Here is a 22369-nt window from a genome sequence, read left to right on the forward strand (position 1 = left end):
AGCAGAGCTGTGGTTCTGCTAGAACTTGGTGTGCTGTCTCACCACATTTAAGTTCCTGCACCGACATTTGGGGCAATAATTAGAAATCTGCTGTTGGAGAGAAGATCTAAGAGGTCAAACTTGCTTCAACACCGTCACCGTGTGTCGGGTGAGACGCTTTGATGCAGAGGAACCGACACGAATGCTGCTGGACCTTCTGCAGAAGCACAATAAAACCTCAAGAGAACTTCTGCAGCCTTTTAAAGACCTTTTTAAATTGGGGGATGAAGCTCCCAAACTGCTGGCAAGGGACTTAAAATGCGACACAATGACGTGAATCACACATTTCTCCAGTTGAAGTATCGTGCAGCTGTCAAGCACATGACCCAGAAGCTATAAAACGCCTCTTAAATGCACATCCAACTTTATCAGAAACAGACCAGAGCTCCTTCTGAAGGGAATCATCCATAGGAAGAACCATCAGTTCCCCAACCAGATGGGGTGTGTAACCATTTTTATGCTTTAAGTTTGCCAACATTTTAACGCCATTTCTACAAGGAGCAGAAGGTCGACACGTTAACGCTGACACGATGAGGCCACGTAAGAGGTGAAGGGGTCATGGGCTGGGGGGTGGACCTGTGTGTTGCACCTGTGTCAGGATGCAGAGTAAACAGCTGATGGCTGCACGAGGGTGACACAGGTGTGTTATTGGTGTCGCGTTAGTTATCCGACAGTACTATTGTCCGTCCACAAGGGGGCGCTCGGTGGACAGTTGTGGCGAAGGAGGCAGGAAGCCCAGAAGCTGCTATTAGCACGACTGTGGGTGAGGAGCGGAAGGAAAAGCTGCCTCTGGAGTTAAAGAATCCCTTCCATCTTTCTCTCAATTAAAAAATAAACTGTTTCTTGAACTACCTCCCGGAACGCCAACAAACATGGATCTGCCCCTTTAAAAGGCCTTCAAGCTGATTTTGAGGCACTTTGAAGATAAAATAAAGGAACCTGTTGCTCGTCAGAGGAAAGACTTTGGCTGTGGAGCCACAAATATACGTTAACAGCTGTAAACTGAAGGGTCAGCTCCTCTCATGTGGTCCAGTCACAGCAAACCAGTCAGATTTTATCAGCATTATGACTTGAAATCACCTTTTAAGGCAAAAAGGTTTATATTCAACATTTGTCAGGTCTTCTAACACTTTTGGCTGCTTCTTTGTTTAGTCTTAAAACGAAAAGATTTGACGTTGTGAGATGTGACGTTGGCCTCGGCTCATCATTGGAAATAAAAATAAATGTTCTTAAGTGACTCACCTGTATAAATAAAGGTTTTTTATTATTATTATTATTACTATAACAGTGGGAGAGCAAAGAAATAGCTCAGTGTTTGATGTGGTAAATCTGGGATGGTAACGTTTAAATAGAACTGTCAAACAATAGAGTAAAATAACGATGCAACGGTATTAAGTTAGGAAATAACTCATATAACAATGATAATAGCTGCTGGAGCAACACGTTTATTTGTGTAATAACACTAGTTTTACCCAGCTCTGGCTGCAGGAGTCCCTCTGGAGGCTTTTCCTCGATGCTGCTGCATGTCTCTGTTCCCACGGACAAAAGGACGCACTGGGACAAAAGGACATACACACAAATCCATGAGTCATCTATTTTTTTACAGTGTTGTCCAATACTCTCATTTTTGAAATGTTATGTTGACCATCAGACATGACATCACCAAATTATCTGAATGTAAACGTTGTTATCAATATAAAAAATTCCCCTTCAAACGCAGAGGCCAGCTCTGGGGCGGCGGCTCGCTAAATGTCGCAAAAAATGTAGCTGAAATCAGAGGGATGTTCTTATTTGTTCCGACGCATCCAACAGCTGCTTAGCGCTGTTCTACACTGTCATCACGCGTGTTTGATTCACCCGACCAACCAATCATGCCTTCAAACCACCCTTCCCTCCGAAACCGACAGATAATTACATCCAGGGTCGCGTCCCAGCAAACACCACAGATCAGGGCAAGTTTCCCATCCAGCTCATGTTGTTCATCAACACACAACATGTCTGAGGCTGGAAGGAAACACACAATTCTCCACATGAAGGCCCGAGCTGAACCCAGCCAGTTTGTGCTAACCACCAACTCTAAATGAAGCGCTAGCAGCGCTCAGATCGCTCAGAAGTCCTCAGTTGTGTTGACTGAACAGCAGGAATTGGTTTTAGCCCTTAAAACAAGCATTTCCAACTTAAAGCAAACATCATAAACCAGTGACACTGTCGCCAGTCATCAGGCCCCGGGGATTAGAAAGGAATGGATTACCGACCCGTGGGAATGATTCTGAGGGTTTTTCCTGTTGGTATTTACTCTCTGCTCCGTTTTAACCTTTCATTTGTGGAACTGAGTTGTTTTCAACAACGTTCATGTTGGAGTTTAACTCCATGGGTGTGTCCTGACAGGGCGATCGGGCCAAAACCATGAAGGCAGTGCACGTTTCATTGGCACTGAGCTGCTTGGAGAGAACGGGAGAGTTCTTAAGGCCTGGTTACGCAGCCTTCAGGTTAGGCACCTTTCCTGCGTTTAGAGCCCAACGAGCGAAGGGGAGCAACAGTCACCACTTATGTTACAGCCAGTTTAATTACTGCCTTATTTAGGCGTCCCACATTTGCCTGAACATTGATACTGGTCCTTCCTGTGGTGGATCGTTTTGGTAAGATGACCCACTTTGTGCCTTTGCCCAAGCTACCTTTGGTTTAAGAGGCTGCTCGGCTGGTGTTGCACCACATCTTCCACCTCCAGGGCTTCCCTGTTGATGGAGCCTCCGATCAGGGACCCCAGTTTGTATCTGGAGGGACTTCTGCAGCCAGCTTGTGGCCACAGTCCTTTGGTTTCCACCCGCGGCCCAATGTTCAGACTGAATCTAGGAACCAGGAGATGGAAAAACATCTATCTGGTTTGGGTCTGTTTTGCCAGAACTCATCTTCCTGGTCACAGCAGATGCTGTGGGTACGCCTACGACAGGTTAACCGTCCAAGTGCATCCAAGTTTCCAGGGTAAAACTTCCACGTGTTCAGGCTAGAACCGGTACATAAAAAAACCCTTTGGTCCAGGCTGCTCCACCTCCTTGCCTCAGAGAGGATGGTCCAGCTTGCTTGGTGAGACATCTGCTACATTTGTGCCATCAGGGAAGGGGTCCAGAGTATCTGGTGGACTGGGAGGGGAATGAGCTTGAGGAGAAGTCCTGGGTCCCTGGCTCGTCACATCCTTGATGCTGCCCTCAAAGCTGAGTTTAAATGAGGACATCTGGCCCAGCCTTCAGAGGTGCCTGCTCTTCAGAGAGCCTGAACCCTTCTGGAAGGGAGGACTCCATGGGAGAGAGGCCTGAGGGTGACGGTCCCCCCCCAGTTGAGGTGATGCTCCTTCATTCCCAGAACCGAGTTATTTTGTGATTTCAACTCCACTGTTGCGTCCACCCATGACAGTTTTACAGTCGAACATTCGTTATCGAACGCACATTAGATCGTGACAGAAATGAGTGAGTCCCAATGAACAGATGAGAATTCACCTCTGAGTCGTCCGTCGTCCTTTTTGTGTGTTTGTTCCATGTCTTTAACTCCAGCATGTCCTCCGTTGATGCTCCTGTTTCCTCCTGCGTTTGCTCCTTCAGAAACACAAATACAGCATCAGTTCAGAAACACTTCATTCAGTTAAATATTCAGTTTAGTGAACTCTAAATAAAAGTCCTTTACAGAGGCATAACGTATTGATGTAAGCTAAAGAGCCTCATAAGGTTCACCTGGTTTGCTTTTCCATAGCTTTCCGTCTTGAGGACAGCTGCTAAGGTTATGTAGAGCAGGAAGAGGATCCCCGGACTGACATAAACTGGCCACTCATAACTGACATTGAGTGTCATGTCATAGGGTGAGGAGCAGTTTCCAGGTTGGATGATATCCTTCAGGCCAAAAAGTCTAGATGGAAAAAAGTTTAAAACAAGTGAAAAAAGTGAGATTCTAATAATATATTGAGTCATATCGTAATCAGAGTAGGAGGTGACGTGTAAAATGTTTTATAGCTCGTTTGTAGATCTACTTCAGACGTTTCACAAGACTGATGTCTTCATTTGGAGGTAGATAAAGAGGTTGAGGAAGGAGACGTACCTAGCCCACAGAGAGGGGGGCGGGAACAGTGCCTGGGCCAACACACTCTGGTACAAGTACAAACAAACCATGTGGCCAGATGTGAAGAAACTCAACATCACACACAGGGCGTTGAATCCCAGATGGCTGATGGGAAGGTGGAAGGCCCACCACGTGCACAAACATATAAACAGCAAGAAATAGATGGCTGTAAAGGCTGAAGGCATGGTGATACCTGTGAAGGAGGAGGAGACACATCATTTATGTAATCGGATGCTTTTAAAGCGGCGAGATTACAGGAGATATTTCTCTCTTTTTACTTTTCTTCTTATCACATGTGTTAAAAGGAGTGATTACACCAGAGACGCTTACCGCACTGCCAACCAAACCCAGTTGCTTGTGTACCCTTCGATAACTCATTTATCAATTACCATTCTTATCTTGGGCTCATTACTTTAAAGGGACATATACAGCTGATAAGATAATGATACACAGATCTTACCAGCCAAAGCCAACAAGCTGATGGCCAAGATTCTCCTGAGGTCCCACAGAACCTTCCAGGCCGTGGCCTTGAACTGCTCGGCCAGTTGCTTGGCTCTTGTTACTGTGGAAACCTCTTCTTCAGAATCCCAGTGTAAAGTCCTCTCTTCATCTTTATCACTGGCTGTGTCCTCCTCTTCTTCGAGATGATCATCATCATTTACATCATCTTCATCCTCTGTGAGTGTGCAGTCTGAATTATCTTCTAACTAGGTAGAAGAGGACACTGATGGTTAGTTTGGTCAGGAAGAGCCACTGTCACAATGGTTGTGAATTAATATGACTTGGTGACAGCGAGTTGGACAGTTTCGAGGAGCCCTCGGCTGTGAAATTCTGCAAGACGCCATTTCAAAGCATACGTGCATGAGCGCGGAGGAAGTGACTCACCGATGTGATGTTGGCAGCAGAAACTGTTTCTCTATTCTTGACCAGTCTGTTACAGACAATGATTGTTACCAAGGAAATGGCAAAAACTCCCAGGTCAGGACACACCAGGCGCAACACAATCAAATATTCATCCAGGGGAAGCCTACAAGTTACAAAAATACAGGAGGGTTAAACACATTCTGTTATAAACTGTAGGAAAACATTATGACTGTATTATTTTATAATATCAAAGGCTGTTGTATGTGACAGTGATTTATGATTTGACATTATAGACAGTTTTAGATCAACAGAATGATGGTGTGTCTCAAACAACGGTGACGCACCTGGATAATCCTATATGTCTGGAGATGACATCCCATTGTGAACAATTATGGCCTAGGGCAAGGCTGAGGGGAGGATATGTGTACAGTACCGTCTGGAAACATATATGTGCCAGGACAAACACCAGACTGGTAAAAAATACGGCTCGAATAAAGTTTCCTGTGTGACCTGCAAGATAAAAAGATGAGAGGAATAAAGACATAAACCAGAGGAAAAAATTCCAACGTCAAATGTAACTTTTGACTAAAATGTTGATCTGTAGCGTTCGGAACAGGCTGGAACACATTTTCACGACTTGGCATTTAATGGGTGGAAACACATCAATAGATGTCTATTTTCCCAAGTCTTTGGACAAACAAACTCTGAATGTGGACTCAAATGAGACGATTGAGACTCCTGGGACTGGCTTCAGCACAGCAGTTACTAGTAGTAGCAAAAGTAGCAAACACGAAAAAGCCCGGGTCTCTTAATCACCCCCTGAGTGGACTCTACTTAATGTGCGATATTGTCCCTCTTCTCCATGAGCAGTCACCGTATGGTGGAGGAGTTTTAATGGCCGAATTTTCCAAGAAGCTCTATTGTCATGGGGGAAATTGAATCTCCACTGGCAAACTGTTTCTATGTGAAGGGTTGAACAAAGGGATGTTGACCACGACTACTGGGACCCAGCCTGGAGCTACTTCCTGGTGTTCAATCTTAAACAGAGAGTTTCCAAAGTGTTGTACAGTTTAAAAAAAGACACAAAATGATTTATCTTTATCTATCATCTATCAATCCATGGTCCTACCTTTGATTGTGTGTTTATTGGGACACTGGAACCATGGGAGCAGCAGTAGGTAGACAAAGTAGATCAGAGACAGGAGGTTGTAGCGAAAAAGGCAGGCTGCAAAAAGAGAGACAAACAACAGCAGATACTTTTTAAATATTTTAGCATACATATCAAATTGCACCTTAACATCTTTGCTTACTACATGCAACACATTTCTGAACACTGTGGGCTTCATGAACTCTCACAGGAAAATAACACACTGCCAACCCTCATTATTTACAGCTTCTATCCCCTACCTGCTAATTAAAAAGCTCCTCATACTATCGATTATGTGAAAAAAAGTCAGGCGACATAACTCACAGTCTGTCTCTGTGCCTAACAGTAGGTCAATTCAGTTCATGTCAATTCAATTGACCTTTATTCAAATAGCTTTTTTACTGGAAAAACTCAGAGCCTGACCACCCCCCCAAACAAGCAACAGGCAGGAAAAAACTCCCTTTTACTGTAAGGGGAAGAACCCTTGAGCAGGACCAGGATCATGTGAGGGATGCTCCTGCTGTAAAGTAGGAAGAGGAAGGGAGATAGGGGAGGGAAGGAGAGGAGAGGAGAGGAGAGGAGAGGAGAGGAGAGGAGAGGAGAGGAGAGGAGAGGAGAGGAGAGGAGAGGAGAGGAGAGGAGGTCATAAACCAACAGCGTAACAGAAACCCATCAGGTGATCATGTTTCTGTACCCCTCGGCTTATAGCAGCATAACTAAGATGGTAGCCAAAAAAATCAGATGACCCTGTTCTAAATATATCAGTAGTTTGACGATAGTAATGACTGCAACAGCAGGGGGGGTGATAGCTAAATGCTCGGACACAAATTCTACTTTCTGAAAACCAGCATTCTGACAAGAGAGCAGCCTACTGGGATGGTATGGTACTATTTGCTCCTCCGGGTAGGATGGCGCTAGGCCTCTGAGGACCATGTAGGCTAAAAGCATTTTGAACATTTATTCTGGATTTAAAGAGCAGCCACTGAAGAGAAGTGAGCATGGGAGTAATGTAGACATGTTGCATTTAAGAGATGTCCCACAGGTCCACTAATTAAAGAGTACAAAAGTTCTACGGAATTTAGACCCGTTGGATTTTGTGGCTTTTAATGCCTCACAATCAAACACTTTTATGTTAAAATACTGAACAGATGTTTACCTTATCCCAATTACAACCAGTATAAACAATATATATGGTTAATATTTGCCCTTTACCTTTGTTAGGTCACATTTATAACTTATTATTTAAAACATAATAAAAAAAAATCAATTAAAATCAAGATATGAGTGGAAACAAATTTACAAGTGAAGCAACTTTTATTTCTTTGAACTTGAAATTTAACCCATCAAAATGAGAGGTGATATACGTTCTTCACAGAAAATGAGCCAAAGTCAGTGAGTCTCAGTTTGAAAAATTAATTAATTTTATCATTTCTCTTTTAATAAAAAGTGAAAATAGGTCCCAGAGACCCGAACACCACACAAGGGTTAAGCCTGTTTGCTCAATGAAGCAATGAATTTTGATCGGGCATTTTTATCCTGATTGTGGAACCTACAGTCGGAGGGGTTTTATTAAGACCTCAGATATGACTGTTTCTGAGAGGATTATATTGGTTTCAACATCTTTATTGCATTTGTTATTTGAACAGCCAGTTGTCAGGGAGGCTTTTCCCAGTAACGCTGCATCTTGGTACTTTAATGGCATGATCACGTCCCACTTTCATGTTCCTGTCTGGCCAGCTGAGCGCAGATCTCCTCCGCAACTGTGACTGCCTTCAAAATCTAAATTTACTCAGTTGTAATAACAATCACAACATTTACAAATGCCTTTTGAGTCCCACGTCACATTTACAGACAGTAGTGCTGCACTTCTCTACCAGTAATTGAACAGGAAATATACAAAATCAGCTATTTGGAAAGTAAAAAATTAAAAGTTATTTCAATCATATAAAAATATTCTTGATCACAGACCATTGGCTCCCCTCCATTTTACTGTGGTGTAGGGGTTTGAGTGCCCGAAATATCCTAGGATCTATGTTGTCTGGGGCCATGGGTAGGGTTTGCCCTTGGTAGGGTCTGTGATGGTAAATATGTCCTAGGTGATGGGCCAGACTAAGGGTGGTTCATGAACTCACTATGAAAAACAATAGAGGACCCCACTCAGGAGCAAGGCCTGGGGGAACCTGGTGGATAGATCTCAGGATACAGGACGCAGCCGGGCTCAGTTCAAAATGACAAAATGGGTCTGCCTTCCAGTAGGCTCACCAAATTTAGGAAGATTCATGAGGGGCGGTGCAATGTGGTTTTGGGTGGCAGTTGTGGCCGGGCGCCTCAACATCCCAATCCTCGGAGCAAAATTCTGGCTTTAAGGACATAGAATGTCATCTTGCTAGGGGATAAGCTTGTGCAGGAGTTTGAGAGATACTTGTTCAAGATGGTTGGGCTCACTTCCACACATAGGATGGGTTCTGGAACCCTGCTCCTTGAGAGGGGATAGACCCTCCACTACTCTGGAGATACCAAGGATCATCAGCAGCAGGCTGGTGTAGGCTTACTCAGAGCACCCCATCTCAGCTTCCATGTGTTGGAGTTCACTCCGGTAAACAGGAGGGCCACATTCCCTGCACCTATGGATAGGTCTCTTGTTGTTGTTTGTGCCTCCGGGCCAAACAGCAGAAGAGGGGAGCTGAGTTGTCCACTGTTCACCATCTGGCAGTGAGTTAGATTGAATGATGGGGTAGGAAGTTAGACAGACCTGAGAGACCAAAACGATTTTAAGGATCCATTTGGCATGTCTGGCCGAGCCCTTTATCAGGGAGGTTCTTAACTCCCACCTCTGAGAGAACTTCTCCCAGATTCGGAGGTGAACCATCTACTCTGTCTCCCTTGTCAAAACAGTAGTTTGGAGTTGTAGATTCAAGGTCTCTGGTGCCAGTCATGAAGTAACTGACGCCTTCAAGCCGAAGAAGGAGTCCTAGCATTCGACAGGTACCAGCAGGCCCCAACCCAGGCTGTCCTGGAGGCAAAAACTCAAGTCTGGAAGGAGTGAGGCCATGGAAAAAAAACTATTGATCAGCCACTAATGAATTTTTGAAAACTGTCCAGTCATTCAGGATGGGGAAGCAGTGCATTACCAACACTGTTTAAAGTGTGTGTGGGGAGCTGCTGACCTGAAATGAAAAATTCTTGTCATGCCCGGAAGGTTTCTGCCTGGATACTGGAGAGGAGTATTCTGAACCCTGGATTCAGGAGGAACAATGAGGTTTCTTGCTGGTCATGGAACATTGGAACAGCCCTATACTCTCCACATGGTGCCTTGCGGTTCGACATGTGCTTTGTTGATCTGAAAGAGGAATTTTTCCACATCCCTCGTGGTATCCTGTGGGGGGTGCTATGAGAACGGGGTGCGCAGTCCTCTGCCAAGGGCTGTTGAGTCACTGTATGGCCACAGTTCATATAGCCAGCAGTAAGACCTGTTTCTGGTGAATGTTAGACTCTGGCAGGGCTTGGACCTTTGGCATATACGGGGACAGTTGGCAGCCAAGTGAGAAGCAGCTGGAATGAGAGGTCATCACTGAGGATAACAGGCAGATTGGTGCAACCTCTGAGGTTATGCAGTCTGTGTACCAGATTGTTGACTGACTACAGTCCTACTCTCACCTCTGTTCAAAACCTTTGGGTAGTGACCAAAAGAACAATATTGCAGATACAAGTGGCCAAAATGAGTGGGTGGCTAGGCGTATCCTCAGCTTTTTCAGTCTCAACACGTTTACTGAGCATATTTTGTTACTAAAACATCTTTAATGTGCTTTGTAATTCTGCTAGTGCAGAATATAAGTGAATGTAACAGAGGTGAAAAGAGAGCATAAGACAGTAAAGCTACAGCCTAGACATAATTTGAAAAGGGGTAAAGTGTAACAAACAGCACCATGGGCTGCCCCACCCACCTTCTAGCACCCCTGTACCCACCGTATCAAGAGTTACAAATGTTTTGATAGGTTACAAAAACAGATTCCAGCAGATTAAGAAACTCCAGGTAGACTGGAAAGATGCTGCACTAACAGCTCTCACAGATTGTGCACACATGAGAGTGCATCTTAATGAAGCTGACCAGTGACATCAGTCTTATATGCTTACAGCTGCCAAAAGAGCATTCCAGAAAATAGCCCAGACATGTTGGGATTTAGGTACAATGAAGGTGTACTAGTTGTAGATCCTTTGTCTATTCCTACCGAGAGCACTTCACAGATCATATCCCATAAAACCAGAGGCAGCTTGTTGTGTTGCCTCGAGCTCCTCTTGTATCTGACCCACACTTTTAAATGACAGGCACCAAAGATGCTGTTTTCTGTGATTGTTATTGATTTCCTCAATTCCTGACAGCCAGTTTTAAATTAGATTGAACATAAACATGGATTTGAACCCATCTACTTTTTTACCTTACTGTTGTGGAACTTGATGCTACTCCTAAGGCTAGTACTGTGCTGCCCCCTCCTCTATTCACCACAAATCATAGCTTTAACTGAAGCATGCGAATAAGAGAGACCAAATTGATCATAACAATAGAAAAAAAACTATTCTTATTCATGCATTACTTTTGCTCATAAGTGGAAAAATAGAGCTTTAGTTACATCGACTGAAGAAGATTTGAGTAGGTCTTTATTAGAGGCTGTACAGTTACCAAAACAGCATCAGTTTGTAAATGGGTATAGAACCGAGACTCCACCTACAATGACAGATTGTTTCAATCATTCTTAATTTGGCGGTCAGCTGTTAATCAGGATGTGGATTAGATCAGTTATCCCTAGTGTAATCAACAGAGGATCGTTAGCTACAGCAGAGATGCAATAATGGGACTTGCATAGCAATTAGAAGAAACCAGTCTAGTGACTTGGAAAAGTAGATCATCAAAAGTTCACTATGGGGGCGAGAAAGGTGGGGCTGGTAAGATGTTTGGAACATAATGGTGCAAATGTAGTCCAAATAATACAGCTCCAATGGCTTAGTTACAAGAGCTCCAAAGACATTAATGAACCTCTCACATGAGACTTACATTATTGGATCCTTATTTCAAAATGTTGGAGTCACGGTTTGGCGGAAGAACAAGCAGCCGGTGTTCTGTTGCGTTTTCAACAGAAGACGACTCAATTTGATGATTGCACTTTGGGAAATCCACAGAAACCTTGTTCTACCACAGAAGCGTTTGCATGTTCTATTAATCTTGATGAATGAATTCCTATGTTGTCTTTGTGATTTTGAGATTGAACGATTTTCAAAGACATTTTCATCATTTGTCTTGAGTAGAAAACAGGGGGGGAAGGTTAGAAATGCCACACTTTCCATCTTATTCCTCATTCTTATTAGAAACCATATATCCTATGATTGATGCACTTTGTAAAGAGCTGATGGAAGGTTGCATGAGACCTGGGGAAAGACAGAAGGAGGTCATGATATATCTAAGACTATCACGAGACCCCTACAGAGGCTGGATTGTGTCCCTGTATAGGGTTAGGGTTACCCCTTTTAATATTCCACAGGTGGTTTTGTCACCTCTGTAGTAGGTTCAGGGGGTTCTGAAGTTCTACTGTATAATTCGACATATTACAACCGTTCAGCCTCGAAAGAATTGTTTTGAAACCAGGAGCTCTGGAAAAAAAGGCCACATACTGACGTGTCCTATTGAGCTTCCGTTTGAAAGAACAATTTCTTTCCACTAACACATTCTTTCAACAACATTCCCTCTGGTGGCTAAAGGAAACTAGAAATGATCTATAATACTTACTTTCTGTTAAAATAACAGCAATAAGACATCTAATGTGGCAAATTTAGATCAAAGGAATTCAATTAACCTTTTATTTGTCTGTTAGATTCCATAGAAAGTTGGAGTTTTGTGTTTCAGGATTTAGAATGCATCAAAACAATATCCAACAATGGGTACATCTGGAAGTGACCTTCTCACGGGGATTACTTTGTTCTGGCACCAGCTCAGCACCACATCAAGGAATCCTATTAGACTATTTACACACAAACACACACCCAAATAACTGGTGGGATAAAGCCAAAAGATCAGGTCAAGAAAGACAGTGTGGTCACAACGTTTGCACCTTTAGTAATGGGAGAGGAGCAAGAGGAAACCAGTACTGAGGATCGGAGGGAGGAGGAAAAGAAAAATGTGTGTGTGGGGTGTGTGTGTGTGTGTGTGTGTGTGTGTCAGGACAAGCACATTAAAGAAGAGCACAGGTCTGCAAGAGAAATTATTGCTTTGGTGATGCTGAAAGATCTGATATGTGAGCAGGGACTTCCCAGATCCATAGGTTGCCCTGGCAACATTCTTTAACTTCCTGCTCTTTCCGATGAGACGAAAGCTGACTGAAGCGGTAAATACAAATCGCTGTAGTTGGTGTTTCAACAGCAGAGCATGAAGGACAGATGGCGACTGCTGCCTCCGCGACCCAAGGAGCAGAGTAGAGGTGGAGCAGCTCTCCAGGAGGGAGACGTGTGAGCACGCGTTTTTAATGTGCTTAAACTACTAATGGAAGCAGAAAGCACGAGTGGGCTGGAGATGCCACGCAGGGATCCAGCTGCAGTCTGGAGCTCCACGTGTTACTGTTTTCTGACCCACACAGAAGAGTTCCTAATCTCTTGAGGTGTGGTGCTTCCGTGCTCCTCCCCACCACACAATGTAGACACTCCTGTCACGTGCTGGACTCAGACTTCTGAACGAATGCAACCAGCACAACTGAGTTGGAAACAGTCCTTAAGGAACAAGCAACAGTTTTTAGTGAATAAATAAAAACACAACTGCTGTGTGGGCCAGTATGAACTGTGATGACACATGCTGCAGTCTTTCACTTCCTTTGACTCAGGAGAAATTAACAATGCAAGTTGAAGCAGAGACATCCTGTTTGAGACGTTCACACAAGGAAAATGACGAGTTAAAAATATAAAGCCTGTTTCCCCAGTAACCTTTACTGATATAATCAGGATGACTGGTGCAACTGGCAAATACTGAAGCCCGAGGCAGAAACTGAATAAAAAAATCTTTGCCAAGAACTCAATTTGCCTGCAGTTAAATAGCTCTAATAAGTGAGTATTTAAAGTGAAACCCGAAGAGAGACCATCTGTTGAAGGCAGAGCTGTGGATCGATACGACACACAGCGACGCCAACACCCGAACCGAGGAGACACTCGCGTCCCTGAAGCTGCTGCGGGTCTGCAGGAGTTTATCAGGCGCAGCCAGGCTGGTTCTGTGCCCGCGCTAACGTGAAGCAGAGTGAAATTGTTACAGCCCGTTTACGGCTTTAACTCCAGCTGCTTGCGCAGTTAACACCGAGCATGAAGCCTGGAGCTCAACTCGGTCCACATGAAGCTGAGCGCCCAACTTTTCTGCCTACGACTCTTACAGTTGCGGGTTGTTTTGCATACCTGTTAACAGCACCGTGGGCACCAGAAGGTAGTAGAAGAGCCACACGATCACCTGGAGATCCATGTCAGTGAAGATCAGTAACTAGGTCGGTACGGTTTGATCTGTTCTTTCCATTGACTTCAACTTCAGAAGCGTCTCAAGGAACAAACGTCAGGTACCCTCATGGACTTAATACCATCACGACCTGGATGCCGGAGAATCTTCACACACCAAACGAGCCATTGTTCCCGTCGTTGATAAATTAATTAAGCTTGTGTATTGAAGTCTGTCATTGGAATGGCAACGGATTGCTTTTTTTTTTTTAGAAAAAAAAAAAAAGGAAAGGGGAAAAGCTTTTGTTGTGTGTATTCCTGAGGAGGGGCCCAGTCTGAAGTCAGAAAGCTGCATGTGGAAAATGTGATTCACTGGCAAGTGAGTGTGAAGGGCGTTTATAGAAGAGCTATTCAGCAGCTGCTGCAGGTCGCCTCCCCGCGCCGCTGCAACCGCTCGGGCGGTGAAACCCGAGTCACAGCTCGCCTGTGCACCGCTCAAACACCTCCCAAAGTTGGGTCCCATTCTCGCTGCTCCTGGGCTTTCTGTCACAGCTGGATAGGTTAACAGACCATTTCGATTTTGGCCTTTGTATTGCGCAATTATCTCTTCACTGACACGTTTTGCTTTTATTTGTGTGTTTAATGTAGTTTCGGTGCCTCATTTGATTACTTTTTTTCCCGTTCTGCGTGGAATTTGTGGATTAACATTTCCTCAAAGTAACACGAGATTGTTGATGAGGAATTTTAATATAACCCATAAAGCACTGATCAGCTACTACATTTGTTATGTGATGTTTCCTAAAATGCGTCCAGGATTACACTAATACACACTTCTTTCCTGACTACATTTACTGCGTTGTGTACGTGATGTTGTGTACGTGAGTTTGCTGAAAATCTTTAATTGTGTAAATCGGTCAGCCAGCGGTTGAATGGAATGAATGAAGACGAACCAGTTGGAGAGGAAACGTCAACATTATCTTATCATTATCAGCAGCTGCAAATACCGGAACATTTGTGTCACAATTCTGCCTTTTAAAAAAACAAAGGATGACTGGTGACGTTTACTGGGTTCAACTTTAAAAAACAAAAACAAAACCCAAATATATATGTAAGGCAGCTTATTTCGAACTATTTAACGGATTTTGTTTTCTTATTTACAGTCATACTCGGCACTCTGTAAAAAGATCACATTTGTCACATTTGTTGACAACTTTAGGATATTATTTGTCACGTAGATGTTTGGCGAGAGTATTGGACGCTAATAGCGTCTGTGAATTAAAAACATTAAACTACTTGGTCCAAGTTTGACGGTGCAACATTAAGTTACCGGCGATAGATCGAATCTGCAGGATTCTGTCCCCGCCCCGGGGGCGTGGCTTCACGGAATGCCCGCCAAACTTCTTTTCACTTCCTGCGTGGTGTGAGCGTTTCCGGTGTGTGTTGCTGATAAATGTTTACGTGCGTTGGGGGTCTCCTGTAGAACCAGAACCAGAACCAGAGCCAGAGGAGCTGCAGCATGGCGCAGCCTCGCCTCACCGACTACTTCACGCAGAGAAAGAAAGGCATCACCCGCGAAGGGAAGCCAGCTCCGCGGCGCAGCCGCCGTGGGTGCAGCCCCCCCGCCATTAGCACCGGCTCACCACACAAAGATCCCCCTTCGTCCTCGGTCCACGAAGAATTCGTCCGAGTCGTCGACGAGGCAGCGGGGCTGAACGGTGGGGCTCCTGTTGTGGGCAGCAAGACCTCTCCTCGGACCCCAAAGCGGACTTTAGATGGGGCCTCGTCCACCACGGACGCCAGCACGGCCAAGAAGCGACAGGTCGAAGCCACTGGGGATTTTAACGTTAACATCCCGGAGAAAGTTCCCAAGAAGACCTCCAGGAAGAAGCTGGTCCTCCCTCCCACCTCCCCAGCGGTAACCTTCCATAGTCTCATTAGTTTCTCATGTCGCGCTCACTAACACAGTTGTTGGGGGTTATTAACCGGGCTGGTGTGTGTCCAGGGGTCCTGTGAGGACACGCAGCCCCCCGCAGCCCCCTGCGGTGGTGTCGGAGCCAGCGGATCCACCCCGGGAGAGGGACCCATCAGCTGGAGACATGGGCAGGGCAGCAAGGTAACGTCCCCCCGGCTGGGTTTACATGGCAACTGCTGCTAACACAAACCATTGAGCCATTTCATCACAAACAGCTGGAAAATCGAATCGCTCTTAGAAATGGAGGCAGGCATTTGTAGGTGATGATGCCTCCAGAGGGAGACGTGCGTTCTGTTAGTTGTTAAGGTCTGTTGTTGGGTCTGGTTAAGCAGGAACTGTCGGCGTGTGATCATCGTGTTATTGGTGGTTTTCAGGCTCTGAGTAAAGAGGACATGGCAACCCTCAAGTCTTGCCTCCAGAAGGTCAAAAAGCCCAACGCGACCTCCGTGATATCTGCTCCCACGCCGCCTGCTGATCCCAGCACGCTGAAGGCCCAGCTGGCACAGGCCAAAGAGCTGGTGGCCAAGGTCCAGAGACGTAAGGAGAGGCCAGAAGCCCCGAGTCAGCAGCAGGATGCAGAAGCCCGGGACAGGTGAGTGTGTCTACACACCTGGGCACACAAGCCCAGAAATACCCAGGAGATGTGTTTTCAATCAGAGTGAACCACAAAAATCTGGAAATCCACGAGGGACCGCTTCGCCTTGGTGGGGGACATAACGCCAGCGAGGCCCCTCCACCCTGAACGCTCCCAGTTGCCCGTGACGCCCGACTGAAATGTGTCCTGTGGTTTTCCTCAGCACCGAAGCGCCAGCGTACCAGCGCTACCACACCCTGGCCCAGGCGTCCCCCCCCGGCCTCTCCCTGCCCTACCAATACAAGGTGCTGGCTGAGATGTTCAGGAGCATGGAGACGGTGGTGGCCATGCTCTACAATCGCTGTGAAACCCCCACGTTTGCCAAAATAAAGCAGGGGGTTCAGGACATGACTCACAAGTGCGTAAAGCCACGGTTTCTTCATAGATGTCATATCTAATGTTCTTCAGGGGTTCTTCCTGGGGCCGTTGAAGCGTCCTACCATCAGGATTAGAGTTTCATGTCCTGGATCCTAATCTTTATCTCCCAAATAGGCGATTTGAGGAGAGCCATGTGGCTCAGATAAAGACGGTCTTTCCTGAGGCCTACACCTTCAGACAAGAGAAGAACATCCCACCGTTCAGCGGCGGCTTTAAGAAAGGCACCTACCAGCTCACCATGGAGCCAAGCTTCGCCTCTGGTGAGAACCTCGTACATCATGTCCCCCCTGGGGCTTTCTCTATAGAATATTCTAGACTGACCAGGTATGTGACGGGTCCGGCCCACGTTGTCTCCGTCCAGACCAGAAGGGAATCTGTCCCGTCTTCTCCGCCTCCAGACTCCTTGAACGAAGACGAACCTTCCATCTCAACCTCGTCTCCATCGTCAAACACCATCACAAGGTCAGCAGTTTTCTCCGCTCAGAGCACACACACACACACACACACACACACACACACACACACGCACGTAAAGGATGATGCTTTAGGTCCAGCAACACTCATGTCCCAGTCCGTTTCTGTGGTAAACCATCATTTTAATCACCACCAGAACTTGTTAATAAGTTGTATCAGAAGAACTCTGCAGTTTTCTCCACCATTTATATCTCCACCTTCCACCCCCTCTGTTTGCAGGCGTTTCTCTCCTCACTGGTTCCTCCGATGTCTGTCCCGGAAGACAGACTCACCCGCTGGCACCCCCGCTTCAGTGTGGACACCGTCCCGCCTGTGGGGCTCGGCGTGCTTCCTCAGCCCCCTCACACTGAGAAAGTGTCAACAGCGCAGGAGGTCCTGGAGAAGGCTCGCTCGCTCATCACTCCCAAGGTACAGTCAGGGTTTGGTCGGGGGGGGGTCTGCTCAGGACAGGCTGAGAAGCTCCACAGGTCAGATGATCCACGTCAGAGCTGAGACGTCTTCTCAGGACTCGGCTCTTCATCATCATCATCAGCCCATATTAATCCATCCAAGCTGAGCCCAGGTGTGTGTGTGTGTGTGTGTGTGTGTGTGTGTGTGTGTGGTCCTGTGTTCAGATGGAGAAGGCCCTGGTGTCGCTCACTCTGACCCCAGAAGATGCCGTAGAGGTCCAGGAAACGGCTTCTCCTCAAACCCCAGCCGATCAGCTCCCGCACGGCCTCAAAGGGGTCTCAAAGTCACTGGTGGACAGGGTGCGCACCACAGGAGGAGGACGTCTCATCACAGGTGCGAGTGCTTATGACCTGACTGCTGTGTTGGCCTTTCAGATTCGGGCAAAGGAGGCCCAGAAGATAAAGGCCGCCATGACCCGGACCTCTGGCCAGGCGGAGCGCCTTTTAATGATGTCCCGGCTGCCGGAGCTGGCCAGGATTCTCCGGAATGTCTTTGTTGAGGAAAAGAAACCTGCGTTATTAATGGAGGTGGCCTGTAACAGGATGGTGGCCAGCTACAGGTCTGCTCTCAGCTCAGGTGGGTTCAGTTCTGGGCCTGGGTTGTGTGGTGGTCTTTGGTCTGGGGGGGGTGCTGCAGTTCCGTTGCTGGCGCTAACATCTCGTCCTCTCCCACTGACAGGAGAGATGGAGAAGCACGTCCGTTTGCTGGCAGAGGTGGCAGCCGATTGGTTGGCCATCCATCCAGTCAGGAAGGATTTTTACTTAAAGGTGAACAAGAAGATGGAGCTCAGCAGCGTTGTGGACAGACTGAGCAGCAGGCTGGACCAGGAGCAGAGATCCTGAGGAGGGCTCCTGCTTCTTCAGCCTGGACCTCAGCACGTTGGGATCTGGCGCTGGTTTCTGCACAACACTGGCCCCCTGGAGCTACGGGACGGTGTCACCTGTCGGGAGTGTGACGGGACAGCGACACTCTGGAGACGGAATATTGAATTTTTAGATTCCCGGCGTTTTAAAAAAACCAAGACTTTTTGGGTCCGATTTGTTTGGCAGTTTGTGCCTTCAAACATGGAAATAGACTCTTTGTTTTGTAAACCCTTTATTTTGATTGAATGTCGACCTTTACAGAAATAAAACCTCCCGTTTGGACGAGTAAATATTGCAGTTTCCATTCCATAATTACACAGGATGACGGGACGAACGGGTTGATCACGTCTGTCCGGGTCGTTGCTACGGCTCACTGGCCCCCAAGGCCATGTGGAGGTATCACGTTGAGCTGCTGGTGGTTTGGTCGACGCCTCAGGAGCTGCGCGGGATCTTGGTGTCTTACGTCAGATTGATTTGAGCTCATTAACAGACCGGTGGATCGTGCAGAACCTCGATTTTTGCTATTTCCTGCCGCCACTTTCTACAAACTCAAAACATCTTTCATGAAATTCCAGCGGTTTTCGTTGAGTACCTGAGCGCAGAATTCCAGGAGTTTGTTCAGTAGAAGCGTCTTCCATGCTGGTTCCTTTAGCAGCCACGAAGCTCATCAGTCATTCATACAGGTGTTAAAATGATGCAGTCCAGTGTTGACAGGCGGGCCGGCGCTGCAGGCGCCATCAGAACTGGAGCAGGGAGAAGACGGCGTGTGGTTGGAGCCTGTCGGCGCCCCTCAGCTCTTTGAGCTCGATGATGACCACGCACTCCAGGATCTCGGCCTGCAGCGTCTTCAGCAGCTCGCAGGCGGCGTACAGCGTCCCTGCAACACACGGGCCACGGCGGCGTTAACGGGCACCGCTTGTCCTGACCCGACGGGCTGCAGGCGTCTCCGCCTCGTCGGGCTGGACGTTAACGAGCTGCTGATCGTTGCTCACCTCCAGTAGCTAGGAGATCATCAATGATTAGAACCTTCTGTCCTGGAGCCACGGCGTCCTTTTGGATCTCAGCTTCTGCCTGGAAGAGCAGAAATGACACGTTTGTATTTAAAACCTGGTTGGTCGGAACAACGAGGGGGCGTCCCAGACACCGCACGGTTCTCTACCTTCCCGTACTCCAACTCGTACGCCACCGACGCCGTGGGCCCGGGCAGTTTGCCTTTCTTCCTGACTTGGACAAAGCCGACACCCAGCCGTTGGGCTAGCAGAGGTCCGAAGAGGAAGCCACGGGCATCGAGACCTGCACGTTTAGGGAGAACCCACAGGAAGAAGCCAGTCAACACCGATGAGTATTCAGCGCCGTTGCTACGGCGCGCGTCACCATAGCGACAGCAGCGTCAACACACGCAACCATGACAAGGTGACAGAGCAAAACCTGCATCTTTGGAGTTTAAATGTCCACGTTATCTTCAGAGGTGGGACAACCAGCCCTGAGAGACTGAAGGACAGCCTGGTCCTGTGTTCCGTACTGGTCCGATGATGAGAGCAGGGCTAGGGGGGGGTCTAAGATAACCCCCCCCCCACCACTCCACGTCCAGACGAGCCAGTTCAGGTGGGTTAGGATGTGTCCATTTTAGAGGGAACTCTGGGGCAGACCCAGGACGTGAAGTAGAAGGATGTCCCATCTAGTCCTGGAACCTTTCTGTGTGTAGGAGGAGGTCGCTGAGCAGAGAAACTGTTCAAATGCAAAGGAATATTCCCATAAATTCAACCTCCTCCTCCTGTGGTTCCACCTGGTGGTCAATAAAAGTGTAGCTGATGCGGCAGCATTTCCACCGGGGTTTGATCCAAGTTCAAAAGCACTCCAGCAGCATGCTGCTAAGCTAACGTGATCACAGTCCTACGCAGCAGAGCTGGCTGTCCCGGAGGATCAAGGATCCACCTGTTGGAAGACCTTTAAGATGCAGGTCAAAGCAGCGTAAAGGTTAATTTGGCTAAAAAATGTGGTTTTACCTGCTATCAGATCAACATGCTGATGATTCCTTCTCACGTGTTCTTCAAACAAGTCAATGACGGCAGACAGGGCGGCTGGATCCTTCAGAATGGGACAGATGTCTCTGCAACACAACGGTTTGTATTAAATATTCATTATTCTCAACGTGATCTTTCCCATTTAAGTCGTCTGGTCCCCTCAGATGCTGAGAGCAGAGAAAATAGGCCCCCAAAGTGGATCCTGCGTGGCTCAACAGCTGTTCAGTCACCACTATTCTAGATTTGCTTGCTATTGCAACATCTGCATCCATCTGTCAATCATCCACCAGCCCATCCCAGGTCCAACATCCAAGAACAAACAGCCGCTCACACGCTAATTCACCCCCGAGGTCAGTTTAAGGTCGAAGCTCAAACACACACCCTTGGTCTGTGCGAGGAAGGACCCACAGGCCTCACAGAAAGGTTCCTGGTGCCTGGAACCTTCTCAGTGTTAACAGCAACATCTGATCGGACACACAAGGTGGTGTGTGAAGAAGAGCAGCAGCGTGGCTGCAGCCAGAAGGTCAAAAGGTCGAGAGAGCTGTAAACTCATCCACAGCAGCTGGAAGGTGACGTTGCCATAATTCTCATTTAGTCCAACAACTAAATGATGTACTAAGACGGAACAGATGGTTTCCTGTGGGAAACAATACAAGAGGCTGCTCAGTGACGGTGAATCGTTTATGGGAAACACTGACGTGTGTAATAAGGACACTTTGGATTAAACTGAATTAGAAAAACGTGGTTGTCTCCTTTTTCACGTGTGCAACTGTCCAAACTATTTAAATGACAACTAGTCTGTGGGACACTGGAAGCGTGTCCCATCTAGGTGCTGAGGAGTAAATTCATAGAGCAACATCCCATCATTGCAACACGTGAGGCCGCCGCGGGAAACCCACCGGAACACGATTCCTTCCCTGGGAAAGTCTACGAACGCCCGGATGTGTCGTTGGATGTGGAGCAGTTTGGTCTCTGCAGATGTGGCCATTTCACCTACAATCGAGTTCTGATTCTAATTCCAACAGTTCCTTTTCTTCTTCGTTTTCTTCTTCTTCGTTTTCTTCTTCTTCGCTTTCTTCTTCCGCGTCTTCTTCGCTGTGTCCGAACTCGTCGCTCATCCACTATCTAGGGAGCAGAACTAAGTGCCCTACTTAGTGCACTTACGCTATAAAAATGGGTTGTAAATTATATTCTTTTATGTTTCTTTGTTCATCTACTAGTCTGCACTCAAAATCCAGTTTACAGTTATCAGTACAACCAAACTAATTATGAACATAATTAGAATAAACTGAATTCTCGTGTCTCGAGTGCTCGTCTGTTATTTTTCACCTTTTAATCCTTTAATAAACATCTTTGTGGATGGCAAAACGCTTCATGTTGTAAAATCAATATCTCCAGTGATAATTATTTTGAGAGTCTTGGTGCAGAATAAGATGTTTAAGCTTCTGTCGTCAAAGTTTACGTGACAGAAAAGATGTGCACGTTTCTACCCTTTTAGCGTTAAATAGACTATAGCACTCGACACAATGAATTCAGGATTCCTATCATTCACATTTATATTAAAGCACCTGCATCTCCAGCAACGTCAGGGAAAGTTGCCAGGTTTGAAGCTGCACTAATGAATCGACCTCTTTCTCTTCTACAGTCCCAAACTGTCGTTTATCATTCAACATGAATACACATAATTTAGTTAATGATCTTCTTGACTAGGATAGTTTCGACAGGTAAAAGTTTGCTTTGGTATTTATGGCCAAAAAAAACCCTCCCATTTGTCTCCATTTTTAAAATATAGCTGAAGATTTACAGTTTTGAGGACTTGATGATGGGATCACTCAACAAGTACACAGTAAAAATACTTCACATTATTTCACTTTCAAATATAGTTGGAGTCACGTTGTTTTTTTGTTTTTTTTTTATGTTTTTTTTGGGGATGTGCTCTTTTAATTAAGTAGGGGTGGACGG

At 46.5% G+C, this 22369-nt stretch overlaps 3 protein-coding genes across 3 annotated transcripts in view; 1 reads left to right on the forward strand and 2 right to left on the reverse strand.

Annotated features, from left to right (window-relative positions):
• Positions 1 to 14006, reverse strand: part of piezo1 (piezo-type mechanosensitive ion channel component 1) — a 42921-nt gene extending 28915 nt beyond the window's left edge. The window contains 9 exon segments of the mRNA XM_057048050.1: positions 1512 to 1593; positions 3534 to 3629; positions 3765 to 3936; positions 4126 to 4339; positions 4607 to 4853; positions 5032 to 5173; positions 5355 to 5520; positions 6140 to 6235; positions 13580 to 14006. Coding sequence (XP_056904030.1) covers positions 1512 to 1593; positions 3534 to 3629; positions 3765 to 3936; positions 4126 to 4339; positions 4607 to 4853; positions 5032 to 5173; positions 5355 to 5520; positions 6140 to 6235; positions 13580 to 13643 — 1279 coding nt within the window. The 5' untranslated portion in view covers positions 13644 to 14006.
• A 30-nt stretch (positions 14007 to 14036) lies between these two features.
• Positions 14037 to 18673, forward strand: cdt1 (chromatin licensing and DNA replication factor 1). The gene is made up of 10 exons (XM_057048040.1): positions 14037 to 15527; positions 15615 to 15725; positions 15959 to 16176; positions 16382 to 16576; positions 16711 to 16856; positions 16958 to 17058; positions 17290 to 17478; positions 17685 to 17819; positions 17895 to 18096; positions 18199 to 18673. The coding sequence occupies exons 1-10, from the start codon at positions 15129 to 15131 to the stop codon at positions 18360 to 18362; spliced, it is 1860 nt and encodes a 619-aa protein (XP_056904020.1). The 5' UTR covers positions 14037 to 15128; the 3' UTR covers positions 18363 to 18673.
• Positions 18599 to 21492, reverse strand: aprt (adenine phosphoribosyltransferase). Its single transcript, XM_057048049.1, has 5 exons — positions 21307 to 21492; positions 20390 to 20493; positions 19543 to 19676; positions 19376 to 19454; positions 18599 to 19260 (listed from the first exon to the last, which is right to left on the reverse strand). Exons 1-5 carry the CDS (start codon positions 21393 to 21395, stop codon positions 19121 to 19123), a joined length of 546 nt encoding a protein of 181 aa, XP_056904029.1. The 5' UTR covers positions 21396 to 21492; the 3' UTR covers positions 18599 to 19120.
• Positions 21493 to 22369: the final 877 nt, after the last annotated feature.

The sequence above is a fragment of the Takifugu flavidus genome, chromosome 11 (genome assembly GCF_003711565.1).
Source record: "Takifugu flavidus isolate HTHZ2018 chromosome 11, ASM371156v2, whole genome shotgun sequence".
Classification (NCBI taxonomy): domain Eukaryota; kingdom Metazoa; phylum Chordata; class Actinopteri; order Tetraodontiformes; family Tetraodontidae; genus Takifugu; species Takifugu flavidus.

Bases quoted from the DNA above. Each gene is read 5' to 3' on its own strand.
- cdt1 (XM_057048040.1), top strand. From the start codon at position 15,129: ATGGCGCAGCCTCGCCTCACCGACTACTTCACGCAGAGAAAGAAAGGC. The intron at 17,059-17,289 runs GTCAGCAGTTTT...CTCTGTTTGCAG, and splicing joins TCGTCAAACACCATCACAAG to GCGTTTCTCTCCTCACTGGT. The intron at 17,479-17,684 runs GTACAGTCAGGG...TCCTGTGTTCAG, and splicing joins GCTCGCTCATCACTCCCAAG to ATGGAGAAGGCCCTGGTGTC.
- aprt (XM_057048049.1), bottom strand. From the start codon at position 21,395: ATGGCCACATCTGCAGAGACCAAACTGCTCCACATCCAACGACACATC. The intron at 20,494-21,306 runs GTGGGTTTCCCG...GTTGTGTTGCAG, and splicing joins AGGGAAGGAATCGTGTTCCG to AGACATCTGTCCCATTCTGA. The intron at 19,261-19,375 runs GTGAGCAACGAT...CGTGTGTTGCAG, and splicing joins TGATCTCCTAGCTACTGGAG to GGACGCTGTACGCCGCCTGC.